The sequence below is a fragment of the Cricetulus griseus genome, chromosome 2, assembly GCF_003668045.3.
Source record: "Cricetulus griseus strain 17A/GY chromosome 2, alternate assembly CriGri-PICRH-1.0, whole genome shotgun sequence".
NCBI lineage: Eukaryota > Metazoa > Chordata > Mammalia > Rodentia > Cricetidae > Cricetulus > Cricetulus griseus.
The window spans coordinates 276,185,101-276,204,290 of record NC_048595.1 but is presented as its reverse complement, the minus strand read 5'-3'; the positions used below and the strand labels follow the sequence as shown (position 1 = coordinate 276,204,290).

At 39.9% G+C, this 19,190-nt stretch overlaps 1 protein-coding gene across 7 annotated transcripts in view; it reads right to left on the bottom strand.

Moving 5' to 3' along the window:
- Positions 1-19,190, bottom strand: part of Utrn (utrophin) — a 484,152-nt gene that overhangs the window by 284,663 nt on the left and 180,299 nt on the right. For all 7 annotated transcript variants that reach the window (XM_027402009.2, XM_027402014.2, XM_027402008.2 and 4 more), the window contains 9 exons: positions 17,128-17,307; positions 14,390-14,524; positions 12,388-12,537; positions 10,579-10,740; positions 9,624-9,752; positions 8,807-8,980; positions 7,202-7,357; positions 4,414-4,584; positions 1,499-1,678 (listed from right to left, as the gene is read on the bottom strand). In XM_027402009.2, coding sequence (XP_027257810.1) covers positions 1,499-1,678; positions 4,414-4,584; positions 7,202-7,357; positions 8,807-8,980; positions 9,624-9,752; positions 10,579-10,740; positions 12,388-12,537; positions 14,390-14,524; positions 17,128-17,307 — 1,437 coding nt within the window. The remainder of the gene's footprint in view (positions 1-1,498; positions 1,679-4,413; positions 4,585-7,201; positions 7,358-8,806; positions 8,981-9,623; positions 9,753-10,578; positions 10,741-12,387; positions 12,538-14,389; positions 14,525-17,127; positions 17,308-19,190) is intronic.

Below are 19,190 nucleotides of genomic sequence, written 5' to 3'. Positions count from 1 at the left end.
AATTAAATGACGTTATTAAGGTGTTGAACTCAGAAGATATTTAAAAGGTCATCAAAGAGCACACTGTGTGTCCCATACAGCATACAACAAAAAACAATTGTGTTTGTTACCTACTTTCACGTAGTTGGCTGGTTTTGGGTTTGGGTTTTTTGAGGGAGGGGTTACTGCTTTATAGTTCTGGAGGTTGAACTTAGGACCTCACACTCCCCAGCCTTCTTGTAACTTTTTATTTTGAGACAAGGTCTTACTAAGGTGTTGAGGCTACCCTTGAATTTACTCTGTATGCAAACCTTCACCTTCTGATTTTCCTACCTTAGCCATCCAAGTACCTGGGATTACAAGGCTGTGCTATCGGACCTGACCTTTTTGAGAGAGAACAGGGTGCTGTTTTTGTTTGTTTTTTGGTTTTGGGTTTGTTTTTTGTTTGTTTGTTTGAGACAGGGCTTTCCTATGTAGGTTCATCTTGTATGCTAGATGCTCCTGTCTTGGCCTCTAAAGTGCTGGGATTACAGGTGTGAGTCTCCATGGCGAGCTTTAGCTGTGCACTTTTCTCTGCATTGATATGTGATGATGTATCATATTACATAATTTACCTAAAGTTAGATGGATAATAGGTCATGAACTGGAATATAAACCTCTGACCAATCAAGACCTAAGCACATGCATGACCTTCTCTGCCTTATATATTCTATTTGACTTGGAAAAATTGCTCAACAGATAATTTATTATTTTATCTATCTCTATCCATTACCAAGTAATTATATAAGTTAAAGTCCTATCAGATGTGTCAGAATAAAATAATAATTTGTAAGTGATAACTCTCACTTCAGAGATTGAGGCTACCATATATTTATCACTGGAAGAAGAGGGCCAGCAAACACTTCAAAAATGTAATGGTCATAATGATCATGATCATAAAAAAAATTTTAAGTGGGATGTTTAACATATTGCTATATAATACCACTACATGTTTTAAGTCATTTAATCATCATAAATCATGCAAGGTAGAAATTATAATAATGTCAATTTCACAGATGAGAAAAAGAAAGAATAGATATTTTAACCAACTTCACTGAGGTAAAAGTCAAGAATTTTATAGGCAACATCATTTGGCATAATCTTTGCTCTGTTTAGTGCATGACTAAGACATTATAAATATAATGTATATACAATATATGCATACATGTGCATGTACATAGTATATGTTATTATAATAACTAAGTACTATATGATATAATTAAAGTGAAAGTATATTTACTAAAATATTAAATAACACAGCACCTGTGTTTAGCATATTTTACTTTCAAAGAAGTATTGTAAATTCTTCCATTTGATACCTTTTCAATAGAAAAATAAAATATATAAAAGTTAATTCACAAGCAAAGCAAAACAAAAGAGGGACACACAGAGAACAGATTTAGAATTCTAATGAGGGCCATATGCTTTAAATATAATTACGAAGAGAGGACATCACCAGTGTCGTGTTCTGGCAACATACCAGCAAGGTATTGCACCAGTCCTCGGTCCAGGTGCGGACTCGGCTCCACCCAGCATTGAGCATACAGAGATTTTCTTCTAGGACAGACTCGCAGCCAGAGACCAAGTGCTGAAGGGCAGCGCTACTCTCAGTAATGGCATCTAAGTCAGCTTTTCTCTTTTCCAGGTCTTTCAGAATATTCTAGGGGAAAAAAAAAAAAAAAAGACTTGACTTTCAGAATATCATAAAATTTACCTAACCGTGTCTGCATGTATATATGTATGTGTGTGTGTGTGTGTGTCTGTGTTTCTGTGTGTGTGTGTGTGTGTGTGTGTCTGTGTGTGTCTGTGTGTCTGTGTGTTCTGTATGTGTTTGTGTGTTGTGTGCTTTACCTTTGCTTCTCCAGCAAGGTAAGAGTCAATGATTTCCTAGATACCTTTTTTTTTTCCTTTTTTAAAAAATTTAAATTAGAAACAAGCTTGCTTTACATGTCAATCCCAGTTCCCTCTCCCTCCCCTCCTCCCCTGCCCACCAGTGACCTCCTATCCCATCTCCTTTCTGCTCCCCAGAAAGGGTGAGGCCTTCCATGAGGGATCTTCAAAATCTGTCATGTCACTTAGAACAAGACCTAGACCCTCCTCCTAGATATTTAAAAGATTTACAAAACTCAACTCACTGGATATATTGAGAATGCTCAAAACAATAATGGAAGTCAAAATGGTTAATAAGGGAGTATGAAAAGCTGTAAGAATTTCAGATGTTAAATACAGCTTAAGCAAGCCAGAGGAGAACCAGTAAAATTCGAGCTTTGGGCTTCACCATCACACCACACAGTGGGATTATTCCCACTGTGGGGAAAAGGTGATGGGAACTCACAAGTGACCAGTAAAATACAAGCTTCAGCTTCACACTACACGGTGGGAAAACTCTATGATGGTCAGAGGTGATGGGAACTCATATACAAATGAAGCTTTACCAGGAAAGTGCACAAGTATAGAGATGCAGTGTGATAAAAATGCAGAATCTCTTAAAGCAGTCTTTAGAAGCACCTCCTGGCACTGTATCTGTGCTGCTTTTTCAAAAACATACTTTTAAGCTTGATATTTATTTACATCCATGTGTGTGTGCCCTTGAGGCCAGAGGCATCACATCTCCGGGACCTGCAGTTACAGGCTGATGTTGGGTGTTGAGGACGAAACACTGGTCCGAAGCAAGAGCATCAAGAGCCCTTAACCACTGCGCCATCTCTCTGGTCCAGTGGCACATTTTCTTAAATCAATATTTAAAACAATCATTTCAAGGAAGACAAGTCCTTATGTGAACATTGCTTAAAAACTCACATTTCATAAAGGATACAAATCACAAATTCAAAAGCAAATCGAGGTTTAGACAACTGTCGTGGTCATTACACTTGTGATGCATTTAAAAGGCACTCAGGTATTTCCTGCACTCATTCTCCTCCACCAAAGCGAGAGGAAAAGAACAACTACAGACACACTCTGTGCAGTTCAGACTTGCTGCACTCCTTCAGGGGTTATGTACTGACTGGCTAGAGCTGGCTGAAAGAACCATAAGAAGCAATTACAGATAAGTAATTAAGTTTAAATCATATACCCACAATCCTAATGGATTTTATAATGAAGAAAGAGTATTGAAAATAACATTTAACCCATGAAGTAAAAGTCCCACTTAAGTTCCCTAATAAAAAATGTCACTTACACTTTAATTTTAAACATTGCACATAATATTTAAGTGAAGAAACTAAAAATGCTATAAAATAAATGTGTTCCTTAAATCTGAAAGCTGCCCATTGAAAAGGCAGGTGGTTTATCTTTCTACCTTCGTTTCTCCCACCCCACTAATGAGAATACACTGTGTGGTTTGTATATACCAGCCTCACCACTTCAAGTTCGTAAGTGGGAATTCAGGAAAATATACTTCACAAGAGACAAGCTCACCTTTAGGTATGGTCTGTCTTTAAAATGCTATTTAACAAAAACAGAACCAAAAAGAAGGATGATCAAATATTAACAACAATAACTCAATATCATCATATGTTGCAAAAGAGAAAATGTGCACATTCAAATGGTAATAAAACAAAATAATATATAATCAACATAAGTGCTTGCTGAACAATGATGAGGACCTGAGTTCAAATCCTGGGCATGGATATAAAAAACCAGGAAATCTAGCACATGATCATAATTTCAGCGCTGGGAAAGCAGAGACAGGAGAATCCTGGCAAGTCAGTCTAGGCAAATAGGCAAGCTTCATGTTAAAAAAAGAGAACTTGTCCCAAAGAAAGCAACTGAGAATGACATCCGATGTTAACTTCAGCCCCTGCAACACACACACACACACACACACACACAAACACACAAAATACACATACATACACAAACACAACCATACACACACAAATACACACAGTATATACACACACAAACATACACACACATATACAAGGTACACAAACATACTCACAAACACACACACACACACACACACACACACACACACACACACACACACACACGGTACTCAAACATACAAACATACACACAGTATACACACACACACACACACACACCTGTTAAAATGGTTGGTTTTAGCACAGCATAATTGCACATTACTGTAATCCCAGCATTGAGAAGCTGAGAAAGTTGGAGTGCTGCAGATTTAGTGCCAGCCTGTGGTACACAGGAGTATAGGGCCAGCTCAGGCTACAGAGAAAAACCCACTCTGAAAACAAACAAACAGACAAACAAATTGTACGTAAAATGTTCTCCCCAGAACAGAACAACAAGAAAGAAAGTAATGGAGAAAAGCAGAGGCTACAGTTAATTCAAAATTCAGTTATTTCTAGTTTTCCCCTAGATTGTCCCAAACAAATGCCACAGATATTACAACAACAGTCCATCCCAAGAGAAACTCACTTTAGCCCAGGAAATTTCTGTATCCAGGTCACCAGTCACACCTTCTGTTGTAGACTTGTGCACTAGTTCTGCCTCCGTGGCAGAAAGCCATTCAGAGAGGATGTCAGCCTCCTTCTTCATCTTCCGGGACAGCTGACAGGCTCTTTCCAGGTCCTGCTTCCCTTCTGTCACCTGAACAAGAGAGGCAGGCAGGGGATAGGACATGGTGAATAAGTCAAGGATGACCAAGGGGGGCAAGGACATGGTGAGTAAGGGAAAGATGAACATGAATGATGATGAATCCAGAAAGAAGGCAGAGTGACTCATAGTCAACCACAAGACACCTGCGACCTTTATCTCCATCACGTCAGCATCACCTGAATCTTGCATTTCCATGTGCTGTAGTGAGCGAGTGTTGTGAAATCCTGGGCTGTGCATGCCAGGTTGTACCACTGACTTCTATGCTGAAGAAGACAGAGCCCAGCCCCAAGATGGTTCTAAGCACTATGTGAGGGAAATGCTTAAACATGGGTTTTAGCTGAGGTCTTGGAGCAATGTCAAGGAAACAATTGTCAGTACACATTACAATTTGAATAAGAAGATGGATTAGCATCCTCTCAAAGAAGGGCTCCATTTAAAAACATATATACAGCGGGAGGTAGCCAAGTGAGGGAGAAATGCACTACTTTCCCAATTACACGTTTTCTTACTAATCATGTGACCTAAAAAGCAGATGAGTATACATCATGAATCTTATTGTTTTGCTCTTCTGACAGAGAGCAAAATGAATTGAACTAACTCTTCATCATCCTCTTCTTTTTTTTTATAAGATGAAGACTCAATATACCAGGTTGATGACCTTGAACTTCTGATCTTTCTGCTTCCATCTCTTGAGTGCTGGGATTATAGACATAGTCACCATGCCCCATTTATATGGTGTTGGAGACTGAGGCCAGGGCCTTGAGCCTGCTAGGCAAGCAATCTACATCCTCTGCCCTCATCAGCCTCTTCATGAAGATTCCATGCAGTGATGATGGACCTTACATGTGTCATGCAATAAAATCCACAACAGCTTCTGAGATGAGAAACGCCCTCCCAACTTTCCACATAAAGGAAGGTGAAATTTAAGGAGGTCAAGGCCAAATAAGGACACAATGGCATTAATTTAATAGATCTAACCAACCCCTTAAAGGACATGATGGGATTCTCAAACCAGAGCAATGGCTGAAAAGCTGAGAGAATTCAACTACCTTAAAGGGTATATCTACCTAACACATAAATAAACTGACATCTTACTTTCATAAGCACAAGTATACTGATAATAACAGGCAGGGGAATGGTATGTCACATTTGAGGTAAACGTTTCTTAGATGATATAAAATGACCAAATTTTGTTCAAAAGTACCATGGGATAGCACTTTGTTTCTCTCCTTTGGTGCAGTTTCACCTTTTTATGCCCAAATGATTATTATTATTTTTAACTGAAATATTTTCCCATGGGATTCAATTAAAATCCTTAGTACTAAAATAATGGCACCTGGATGCAAATTTAAATGATAAACACTTGAATAGCATGATGATTCTGTGACTTTGACATGCCCAAGCAGCTGTACAATCATCACCAAACTTAATGCTAACAAAGATTTGTATATCAGGAAGAAAACAATCCATAGGTCAACTTATAAGGACTCACACTTTTTCTCAATCTCATTCATGCAGGGATAAGGTCAATCACTCTGCATGGGGGAACTGGGGCCTAAGAGGTTATAAGGCTTTTACCTGACTATTCATTCCTACTCACTCTTGGCTATATAACCTTTCCTTCTTGGCAAACATTTTTAAAACTCTCATGTTACACACACACACACACACACACACACACACACACACACACACACCCTTCCCTAAATACCAACTCTCTACTTTTATCACATGATCAAAGCTGTTGTCCTACAGTGTAGCATAGCACTATTCCCTGACTTCTCACACATCCCTTGCTAAATTCAATAACAACCCCAATGGCAACAGACCCAAAGGACATTTTTAAGTGATCACAATAGTCACAAAATTAATGACTGAACTCATCCTTGAAATTCTACCTCCCCTGGCTTCCCAGATCTCATCTCTATGGTATGCCTATCACATCTTGTTATCTTATGTATTTTAAAGTTACTTTTGCTCATTCATAACACTTAGTCAATGACTTCATTTTTTCCCTCACCATATCCTCTCCCTAAATAATCTCATTAGTCCTGAATACCTACCACCTAACACTTACTAGATCCTGACATTACCATGCCTCAGTAAACTATTCAAATTAGAAATCCAAAGGCAAATAAGATTTATGCAGAAACTATTACTTTGTTGAGCTTCCTTGGAATAACATAAAATGTCACTAGCCATGGACAATACAAATATTGTTCTGTATTAAATATCAAAAATAAATATCTATATAACTACTAACAAATATAATATTAATTGCATATGATTTTACCATATCATAGAAATATGATAGAGACTGAGAAAGGAAGAGATGGAGAAATTAGAGAAATAGAAGGGAAGAGGCAGGGCGGTGGTGGTGCATGCCTTTAATTGCAGCACCTGGGAGGCGAAGCAAGTGGATCTCTGTGAATTCAAGACCAGCCTGGACTACAGATCAAGTTCCAAGACAGGTAGAGCTACATACACAAAGAGAAACCCTGTCTCAAGGAGGGGAGGGGAGGGGAAAGGTGGGGAGGGGAAAGGAAGGGAAGGGAGGGGAAGGAGGGGAGGGGAGGGGAGGGGAGGGGAGGGGAGAGAAATGTCGCACCTGTGCACCCAGGTCATTGTAGAGGACCTTCAGGAAAGTCAGCTGCTCATCCATGCCTTTCGGGTTGTCTGTCTGCTGCTTCTGGACAATGTGCCTCCCTGTTTTGATGACCGTCTCAACTTCAAGTTTGACTTCACTCAATGTTTTATATAGTTTCTTTAAAAGAGAGAAAATTTTTACATTATTAACAGAAAACTCCCCAACTGGCATCATTTCAGAGCACAGCTTCTATGGATGGGCAGTTAATACCTCACCCAGGACATCAAAAGGCATTATCTTTTTCAAATGTGGTTTGAAGGTTGAATCAAGTGAAGTCAAGGTTGTAATGCTTTTTCAAATCAGATAAGACAGTAAATGAATACAGTTTGGTTTTGTTTAAATATAAAACAAGATGTGTTTATTATATATCGGTAGAAATCCTGGTATTCATCATAAACATGTCACCTTCAAGTCTATGGGAAATGGCAGGAAGTGAATTGGAACATCTCTGTATAGATTCACACTGTAAGGCTGGCAGACTGCTCAATGGGCAAACACAGGCTTACTAAGCACAAGGTCCTTGGTTCAATTCCCTGCACCCAAAGAATAGTTTTTTAATTCTAACACCATGACTAGAAGACAGTGACCCCTGGCAATCTGTGCCTGAAGGAATGTGGAATCCCTAACATTTACTTTCTCCTATTTTTCTGAGAAAGCAAACCTACCATTCTGAGTGTCATTTACACCCTGAAAATAAATATAAAACTTTAAAGTACCAAGGTAGACATGAAATGGGAGTTCCACAACAGGTCACATTCCAAACTGCCTTCATCCCTGAACCTTGAACCCCATACTCTGTCTAGGCAGCTTATTCATACATCAGCACCCAACCCAAAACACCTCAAGGACACAAAGCCAGTATCTGTGACGTCAACGACAGTGATGCCTACCACTCTATCTCAATAAGCAAAGAGATGCTCACAACATTTTCACGTAATTTGAATGTGTCCACTTCATGTACTCTTCCACCCATGTAAGAAACAAACAATGGAAATGACAGTTTCAACAAGTGCCGATATCTCCTCCCCAGCTCCTCTCCAAAGACTACCAGGTATAACAATCAGGCTAAGTTCAAATCTTCTCACCAACATCATTTAAAAATTTCTGTTCAACTAACTACAAAAAAATGAAACAGTAAGGTCTTATTTCTCATTTCTTTCTTCCCATCTTATGTATAAACATTGATTTAAGTGTCATTTTCCCAGCAGAACATTTTATTTTACTCTATAATATTCCTGATATCCACATTAGATATGGTATGTCTAATGACTTCAAATTTATTGTGGGAGGATTAGCTTATGAGTACATCCTGCAGAGGTCCTTCCCACTTTGAGCTGTGATTTACATTATTTCTTTGTTTTTTTTTTTAATACGTTATTTATGTGCTTAATCTACTGCCTTTCTCTGCATAGACCATAACCATTGTTTTCGCCCCCTCCTATTTCTCTTATTTTTTTTTTAAATCCTCTCCATCATCCGCAAGGCCTGAACTTAGGAGTAAGAACAGACGCTCTGGACTGAACCCTAAGAACAGCTCTGGCCATGGGAACTGTCCTGCAGGCTCACCATGCACTTGTCTAGGTGGTTCTGGATGACATCAGGGTCCACATCCTTCACATCCAGGACATGAAGCTCGGCTTTCACTCCATCCAGTACACGCTTGCAGTCAAGCATTCGCTGCTCGAAATTCGCAGGCTTCTGGAAGAGCTGAAATTTTGTGGAAACCTCTCGAAGTTTCCTCTGTTGGTAGAAAAGAACATAAGTCACTCATGATTTCTCTCACTAGTAATAGTATATTACACAATGCTGGAAGGCTTTTCAAAATATAGGCCAACCCAGGAGATCCCAGAGGAACTAGGGAGGTTCTGATCATGTAAAGGAACTGCTCAATGCCATGGATGAGCAACGCCCAATATCTCAGTCTCAAAAATAATAAATCTGAATAGAGACGCTGTCTCTGGAATGAAAGCCCATTAATTTTCTCACTTGTTCAAGAAACTCTAGTTCATGAGCATAGACCTCAAATGCCTTTGACCACTAGTTAGGAGTGGAAGTCCGTCTCTTACCACCCACTAAGCACCTGAGTGGTGCCCCAACCTATCCAGTACAGCAGTCTCTGTGATCAGAGAATGGTCTATGCAAAGCCTACTGCTACGCCAAACTCACTCTTTCTCTTCAACTCAACTATTAAAACTCAGTATTTTATTACCCAGATAATAGTGTGCTTCTATGGCCATGGAGTGCAATGATCCTTTAATACTCTACTGCTACTCCATTGTTAGCATCATGATATAGAGCAAAGGTCCCCAAGGAATCAAGCCTTTCTGTTTTGCTTTTCTATACCTTCCATATATAAAAGGCACAGGGAAATTCTGGTCATTACCTGCAGCATGTCCATCTGACTTCCTCCTCTAGTGGTCCTGCCCTCAGGGGAAGTCTGGGGCTGGGAGCGGAGATTCCTTCTCAGCTCCTCCAGCGTGAGCTCGTGGGCTGAGATCTCTGCTTGGATCTTCTACCAGGAGAATAGGAAAGGGAAAGGGGGTGGTGTTTTTATAGTACACAAAGAAGCCTGGGGTAGTGGTTCATGCTTGCAATCTTAGCACTCTGGAGGCTGAAGCAAGAGGATTGCTATGAGTTTAGAGCCAGTCTTAGCTACACAGTAAGTTCCAGACAAGAATGACTTACAGCATGGTACCCTATCTTTAAACAACAAAGTACATAAAGAAATAATACGGAAGTTCAATTTAGCCATACAATACATAATCCTGTATTTGATACTCTGTAAAAAGCCTGTGGGGCACATAATAACATTGATTGCAGCACTGCAAACTACTGTGTGTCTTTGCATGTAAGTCATTGCTGATGTTCACATCTGATTTATACAGAATAAAATGTCTGAACTCTATAGCTAAAAAAATAATAGTAAAAACATGCCACTTTGTAATGTAGAAAATGTATGAAAAGAGCTGGAGCGATGGCTCAGCTGTTAAGAGCACTAGCTGCCCTTCCAAAGGATTCATCCAATAGGTTCATTTCCCAGCACCTACACAGAGTTTTACAACAGTCAAACTCCAGTGCCAGAGCATTCAATGCCCTCCACTGGTATCCACAGGTACGAGGCATGAACATAGAGCACATATGCGTATGTAGGCAAAATAGCCATTCACACACAACTAATAAAATCTTAAAGAGAAAATGTGTCAAATTCTCACACGGGGAACAAGAACAGTTCAAAACCAAAGGTTGTTCCATAGAGAGTGTTCACTCTCTGTCAGCTGAGGAGCTGGCTACAAGGGCTCTTTCCCAGATCACAAAGGCTCTCAACACAGAAGCAATACCTGAGCTTCCTGTGGCAGTTGGAAGGCATCGATCCTATCGGTCAGGTACGTGGTGAGCTGTTTGTCCAGCTCCCCCAGGCTCTCCTTCAGCACCTGAAGCATGTGGTCAGTCTCACGGAGGACCTGGAGATGCTTCTCCAAAGAAATCTGCTTGCTCTCCGCCTGCACAGGAGAGACATTGTCTTTGTAACTGCTCAGCACAAATATAAATAGCTGAATGTGCTTTCTGGCCATGAAGATTATAATAAAGTACTGGTTCAAGACTGTAGCCTTCCTCATAAATAAGTAATAACTATCAATGATAACAGTGTGAATGTTCTTCTGGTGCCTTGTGGACACAGCTGCTGAATCTCTCATTTGTACTTCTTTCTGTTAATGTATACAATCACAAACACAAATATGAGAAGATCTCCCATGGGACATATAAAACAGAATAAAAATGTCTATTTTAGGGAACCAGTTCAATGGTTAAGAGTTGTTGCCCTTGTGGAAAACCAGGGTTTTGGTCCCACCTCGGACTTGGTAGCTCACAACCATCTGTAACTCCGGCTGCAGTGGATCTAAGCCCCTCTTCCGGACTGTGTAAACACCAGACACACATACAGTGCACATACACATAGGCAGACATGCATATACATAAAATGTTTTAAAGTAAGTAAAACTAGTAATTTCTTCTAAAATCTTTTATTTATTAGAAGTGTGAGGCAATTATAAGAATCACCAATGCCTATGCAAAAATAACAATGAGGATGTCTATCAAGAGAATAAATTAATAATTTTTTTTTCCTACAATTGAGAACAAATTCTGGGGTGTCACACCACTAATTGCCTCACATCTTTGGATTAAGCTCAGTGCTATTGATAGCCTAAACCTTAACAGTTGTTAGTTAGTAATTTGCTACAGCTATCTAATTATCTACACATCCTTCTTACAAAGGAAAAATGCTCCTTCTCTTATCACTGATATGAACATGCATGTTGAGATACAACCTGGATATGAGCCAAGCGATGTTGCTTTCATAACAGTTAGTAAATTCTGATGTCCCTAGAAGTTCCTAGGATATAGATATAGGAGTTATTACTTGTTTTTTAAAATATACTTATTTATTATATATAGTGTTCTGTCTGAATGTTTGCCTGCACATCAGAAGAGGGCACCAGATTTCATTATAGATGGTTGTGAGCCACCATGTGGTTGGTAGGCATTGAACTCAGGACCTCTGAAAAAGCAGTCAATGCTCATAACCCTCTGAGCCATATCTCCAGCCCCCATTATTTTAAAATATTACTGTAATATGATTCTTAGAGAAAATCCACATAGCTCACAAATAGAAATAATAACAAATACGTGGCAGGGTGGGTAGGTATGGGGAATTTAGCCCAGGGTCTTGTGCGTGCTAGGCAAGTGCTTTCCCACTGGACTACATCCGCAATCTGACAAGGTTTTGTTTTGTTTTGCTTTATTTTGTTTTGTTGAGACAATGTCTTGCTGTCACCTCAGCTGGCCTATGACTCCTCTATGCAGACCAGGCTGGCCTCAAGCTCAGAGATCTGCTTGCCTCTGCTATTTGAGTGCTAGAATTAAAATCATGCATTTTGGGTGCTTGTTTGTTTGTTTGTTTGTTTGTTTGTTAATCATAAAGTTGTGTCTGACCTACAAATATTAGGTCTACTCTTCCATACTCAATTGAAAGCCTTCAAGCTCCGATTAATATTGCCTCCTTTAATCTCCACCACACCAGAGGGAGCTCTCTGTGGATCAGCTTACACAGTAACTACCTAATCACAGTGCGCATGTCTGGTTCTCACCAAGCGACTCAGATCTTCATAGCGGCTGTTAAATGCCTCCAGCTTCTCACTGATTATATCATCCAGGATCCCACCATCAATCAGCGTCTGCCCAAGTTCCCGAATCTGGGTGCGATTATCCGCTGGGTGACGCAAAACAGATTCCAGTGACTGCAGTGGGGACAGAAAACAAAAATAATAATAGTAACACATTTACTAAGTCTAAATGTATCGAGATCTGGAAAATGCCTTATTAAGGAGGGTAATAATTTTAGTTTCTAGAAATCTACCTAAGAAATAATTTCAAAAATTAAGAAAATAACTAATTCAAAAAATTATACACCACAGTATTAACAAAATCATAAAACTAAAAACAAAGAAAATCTCCAGGAATATAAGTGATAATATAATCCAATATAAGCAGAACATTGGTGGCTCACACCTTTAATCCCAGCACTCAGGAGGCAGAGGCAGGCAAATCTCTGTGAGTTTGAGGCCAGCCTGGTCTACAGAGCTAGTTCCAGGACAGCCTCCAAACCTACAGAGAAATCCTGTCTCGAAAAACCAGAAAAAAAAATCCAATATAATAATTTCAATAATTATTAATTTTATGAGAAATTCCCAGTATGTGTTACAAAACTATACTATACAAACAAAATTATCCCAAGTCCTACCACATGATACAGAAATACACTAAGTATTTCTATGTATACAGTTTTGTAGAAATAAATCCAATTAACCATGTGGGCTAAATATTATACCTATTCTGCAAATGGTAAAATGGAAACATAGGAAGTTTTATTTGTCTGCATAAAACAGTCAATTTAAAAAAAAAAAAAAAAAAAAAACAACTAAGGTTCCAAACTATTTCCAAAGTGGTCAGGACTATGAGCCCTTTGATCAAGTCTCGTACCTTCAGTATACATGCATAAAAGTGATAATGATAAAAAAGGAGAAATACACAAAATGCAAAATGTCTAAAAGTGTTTATCATGGAGCTTGCTTTACTTTTCTCCATTCTCTGGATTTCTAGAATGTATATTTACTTTCCTATGAGAAAAGCATCTTCGTGGTTTAATGGTGTCCACTGGTTTCCACACTCTCCATCTTTTGACAATTCCCCTCCTGCACAGCACCCATCTTCAGGAAAGCAGGTCCCCTGGAATGTCTCTGCCTTCCTATTCAGTTGTTCCCTCCATCTCTGCATTGCCCTGCTGCTTCTGCACAAGTACATTCATGCCTGGTTACACTGTAATTCATTTCAGAAGCAGTTACCACAGTATCATATGTACTCATGAGCTGGAAACTGCAGGACAAGGAAGCCTGTGGGACATTCCTTGGATCCAGGAATCTGAAGCCCTGCCTTGCCATCCAGCTCCCACAGTGGGATCCCTGCCTTCAAAAATGCATATATCAGCCTGCTTTCACCCTTAATATCTGAAGACAATGAACTAGAAGCCACCTGAAACATGGTTCTTAACTTATTCTTAACTTCAAAGAAACAAAACAGGGTTTGTCCAAGGGGTGTTGAAATAAACTGGACCCCACTAGTGAGTATTACTGTGTCTAAAATACATTCACATAACCTCTGCTTTACAAAGCTGATTATAAAAAAAAAAGTCCCCAAGGGCTAATAAGATGGCTCAGTGGGTGAAAACGAGGTTGTCACCAAACCTAACAACCTGAATTTAATCCCTGGGATCTACATGGTGGAAGGAGAGAAAAAACTTTTCCAAGTTGTTCTCCGACCTCCACATATAGGTATGCACACATAGACAGATGACAGATAGATAGATGGATGGATGGATGGATGGATGGATGGATGGATGGATGGATAGATAGATAGATAGATAGATAGGAAAGAAGACAGGATAGGTAGGCAGGCAGGCAGGCAGGCAGGCAGGCAGACAGACAGACAGACAGACAGACAGACAGACAGACAGACAGACAGACAAGGTAGGCAGGCAGTACATCTGTCCTCATCACAGTGAAAATAACTGCAGCTCAGAAGGCAGGTGCCAACCTCTAGAGCTTCATGAACAGCATCTATCCCCTCAGGCAGGACTGCTGTGCTCCTCACACGCTCCTCCAAAGTGTTCAGCCAAGTGGTTTCCAGATCCAAATAGTGAAGCAGCTCAACCCAACAAGACCAGACCTCCTAAAGAAGGAGAGGGAGAAAATCAAAACTGAACAAGAAGCCATGTCATATGTCATCACTGCAATCAATAAGAACTCCATTTCAGTGTATTACACAGAAGTCCAGAAACTGATGAAGCTAGAACATCAAATAAATGAAACAAAACTAAATTTGTCAATAAACTAGGGCAATTAAGATGGGGGAAAGGGGAAATGCAAAAGAGGCTGCCTCAGTTTCCATTCAAATAAATTCCAAGGATGTAGTTAAATGTCAAAAGCAAGCCTGTATAATTAATAGTGGGGGGGGCAGAAGAGAAATGCTTTATTTTAAAGTGAAAGCAAGAGCTGCAGATTATTTCAATGATTACAGTATCCACCTGACAGGCAAAGACCCTGGGTTCAATCCCCAGTACCCCCTAACACCCAATAAATAAATACATAAAAATGAAAAACAAAAGGTAAAAATCATCATGATAGTTTTTATAGAAACCTAAGTCTCCTGGATATACTCAATTCCAATTCCAAGATAACTGATGGAAGCAGAGATCTCTATAGCCCTCTGGACTTCTCTCCAAGTTAATGAGGGTACAGCACTGTAAGCAGATGACCCCATTTTACCAAGCCAGGAAGCAGGTAGTTCAGCGTTCTGAGGTAGGAGGGGAAGCTGGGAAGACATGTACTTAGAGCCTCTTGTGTCCTTGCTTCACACAAGAGAAATTTGTCTGATTTAAGATGTCTTTCACATCATGTATCCAGATACCACCCATCCCACCCTCCAAAAAAAAAATTTTTAAGAGAAAAAAGGAAGAAGGGGAAAAAAAATCTCATCATGGCAGCTGCAATGTAACACAGTGGCTCATGCAGGAAACCCTTTTATCTATACATTTTTACATGAAGATATTCATCGAAAAGCATCATTGGTCTGGTTCAAGACCCCTGGTCTCTGCTACATCATTGACCCTGGGCCCTCACTGGCACTCTTCTAGGACATTCTGTTTTCAGCCCTACTTCAAGGAGATCCTGCAGTCCTGGGTCTACAGGATCTATCCTCCCCCCCCATCCCTACCCCGTGTTTCAGCAAATCACAGATGAGGTGGATGTTGGAATGGGCCAACACATAACCCTGGTTCTGGGCCTGGGTAACTGCAAGGTTGGTTTGCCACCAGGGTGAGCTCTCCAGCATTGCGCTGGCTAGCTCATGCCCCTCATCAGCACACAATTCTAATCTGTCCTCTTTATATCTACTGACACAGTCCTGACACAATCCCATCCAAACCCCATATCATCTCTGTTTGCCAGAATGGGGTCAGCAGTTATTTCTATAGAGAAGCAGAGAGACGGTATTTCGGACTTTAGGGGTTGATATCCAGGGTCTGTCACAGATTCATCTTTGGTGTGGGTAGGTAGGTGTCTCTGTGCTGTTTCCAACCCTTTAGAAATACCACTCTCAACCAAACAAAAAGATGCACAATTCAGCCATGAGGCCTCTGCCATAATCTGCTGACTTTTGGTTCAGTGAAAGAAGGAGGTTTCTAGTCCCCCCACATTCCTCCAGCAAAAGGCATTCTGAGAAACCTGCTCAGGTCTCACAGGAAGAGACCGGTGGCAGAGAATCACTCCCAGGATGTAGGCTCATCCCTAATCAAGTATCTTTCTTACTAATTGGTCTCAATTTGCATATTTATCTCAACACAAAATAGATGAGAGCTGGGCATTAGACTGAACACTTGGAATCCCAGCCCTGGGGTGGAAGGAATAGGAATGATCACAGCCAGCAAAAGGACAGCCTGATCAACACAGTGAATTCCAGGCTTGCCAGGGCTATGTGGGATGCCCTGCCTCAAAAACAATCAATCAACAAGATAGGTGACGGGTAAAGACTAAGGAATGAGTAAACTTGGTGCAAATTCTTTCACTGCCATTATCACGCCTGCAGAATTTACCACAGTATAATCACCAGTTTCGGGTGTGTTTCATTTAAATTATAGTAACTCGAAATGTTTCTTAAATCATTCAACCAGGTATTTTTTTTAAAGCCGTGAAAATGAGAGACCTCTTCATTAAAATCATCCTACAGAATAATCTGCATCTTCCATCTAATGGGAGAGACATTTACCTAAAATGAAACAAAAAAATCAGCATATTTACGTTCTTTTTCCTCCAGTAAACGTTAGATACTACTCAAAATAAAAACTTGAGTTCCTATCTGTTAACCACATAAAGGAAACCAGGCAAGATTCTTGTACAGTGGTCTGAAATTGAAGATTAAATCAGTTTCTGTGGCTCCTTCATAACCTGAGAACACTGGTGAACACATAAAAATATCAAACCCTGAAGGGGATAAATTGTTGCAAACAAACTTTCTGAGAAAGAAATGAAGACAGATCTTGGTCTCCTTAAAAAACAAACAAACAAAAATACCAACTTTCTTGTTTTTATCTACTTACTCCATAAAAATTACTTTGCTAATCCAATGTTCAACAAAATGGAGTTTTCTTTCTTTTCTTTCTTTTTTTCTTTTTTTTTAACTAAGATAGGGAACCGCTCATTATAGGACAGAGCCTGGATCTCAGGACTATATCCCTGGGGTTGGGAGAGGGGGACGGAGGGGCGGGGCTCTCATACCTCTAATGTGTGGCACTTCCCTCGAATTCTATTACATAGAAGTTGGTAGCTCTCCAGCACCATATTGAACTCCGATGTCAACTCCTGGCCACCAGATGGCGCCTTGGCAGCCAGCAGCTTGATGCTGTCCTTCAGAATCTTCACCCTCACCTCCTTCTGCAACACGTCCTCTTTTGCCCTCTGTCCCAAGAAAGAAACAACTTGAAACAAGGTTCTCTGTGATCAACATCTTTTTTAAATAATAGTAATAATAACTAATCGAAAGTTAAAGCGCCCAAATTATTCTATCTGCCTGACAGGATGATATAGCCTCAGTTTTTCTGCAAGAAAAATGCTAAAACTAAAATCTCACTCTTCTGCATGCCCAGTCCCACAACATTTTCACTTGGTAACACCAGAGTTCATAGCCAAGTTATCTTAAATAGGGTTTACTGACAAGAAATATTTTCAAATTCTAGGTGCAGGGTAAGGATCTAAATGAACTCATTTTCACTGACCACTGGAGGTCTGAACACATTAAACCGAAATAAATGAACACCATCATAGCAGGATACCTTAGCAGAGGCATCCATTAAAATGTGCCACAAATCCTTGTAAAAAACATTTTATCCTCCTAGAACACAGGTATATCCATCCTTCCAATAATGAAGAGCACATCAAAGATGATGAACTTCCACTGGAAAACCTGATCCAGAAATAGCTACCTCCTGGCTTTCACTCTTTGCTCAAGGTGCTTAATCTTATATGCAAGAAAATCCACCTGCAACAGTCTTTCACTTTCCCTCTTAGCTTTCTTTACTGCTTAATGGACTTCAGCTCCCCCAAGGTGAGGAGAAAGTAATTAAGTGTAGTTGCTTTTAAATTCCTAATGGCTGTTTTGAAGAATAAAAATAAATAGAGTGCTGCCCAATCAAAGATTTTAATCTCATCTTTCTCAGCTCTCAACTATAATGACTTAAAAACAGCTCCAACGGTGTGGGAGATAAATGGAGTAGTTATGCTTTATATAATAGACTACCTTTAAAATATTGTCTATACAAAAAAATCAAAAAGAGCTACATAAAAAATATATTTCAGTATCTTACACAGTTTAAGTCTCTTCAATGTGTACTGACTCATATACAGTGAGCACAAGTATCACATAAAATCTCTTTTTAAAAATTATCTGCACAGAAATTTTTGCCTTAGATACACTATTGGGTAAGTTAACTGTGGGGTAATCTAATACCATGTCACTTGATGTTTTAGAAAAGGAGGGGTGAGTCTTAAAGACAGGATGATGTCCTCACATTTGAATAATAGTGAAAGCGATGTGGGACTGAGGCCAGTTCTTTCATTATATTAGAACAACTACTAACACAGGGGTAGAAGTTTCTGGAACCACAACTTAGTTTCAACTTACCTTCTTTGTACACCCCTGCCTCCTGCTTCTAGGACATTCTGGAGTTCCCGTGTGCCCCCAGTACTGACTCTATAGTCCTGCCTCCTTCTCCCTAGGACATTTTGGGGTTGCTGTGTGCCCCCAATAATGACTCTATACCCTGCCTCCTGCTCCTAAGACATTTTGAGGTTCCTGTGCCCCCATTACTGATGTATTAAATGCAGTAGAACCAGGATGACCTCCAACTTACTCGTGAAGTCTCCTTTGCTCCTTACCAGAAAATTATGCTTCCTGGGAACAGTGCTAGAAGCTACACGCCAACTGTGACTATAGTTAACACCACAAAATACACACTGAAAAAAGGATAAAATGGTAATTTTATATTATTTGTGCTTACTGCGATAAAAAAGAAAAATTAAAGTTTCTCTGCACAGCCCTTCGTGGAGACTCTGAAGTCCTCCATGGCTCCCCAAGGCTATAACCTACATGGCTGTCTTCAGGGGCCTCATGGCATCAACTCTGGGATAGACTTGAACCAGTAGACTGGTGTCAGCCTCCTTTCCAAACTAAAGTCATCACAGCTGCTCTTCTGCTGCCTCATTCTTTTAAACTTAAAACCCTTCTGTGAGAGCAGAGTAGTCTATATGGTTCTGTGCAGTGCCATAGGTGATGGACTGACACA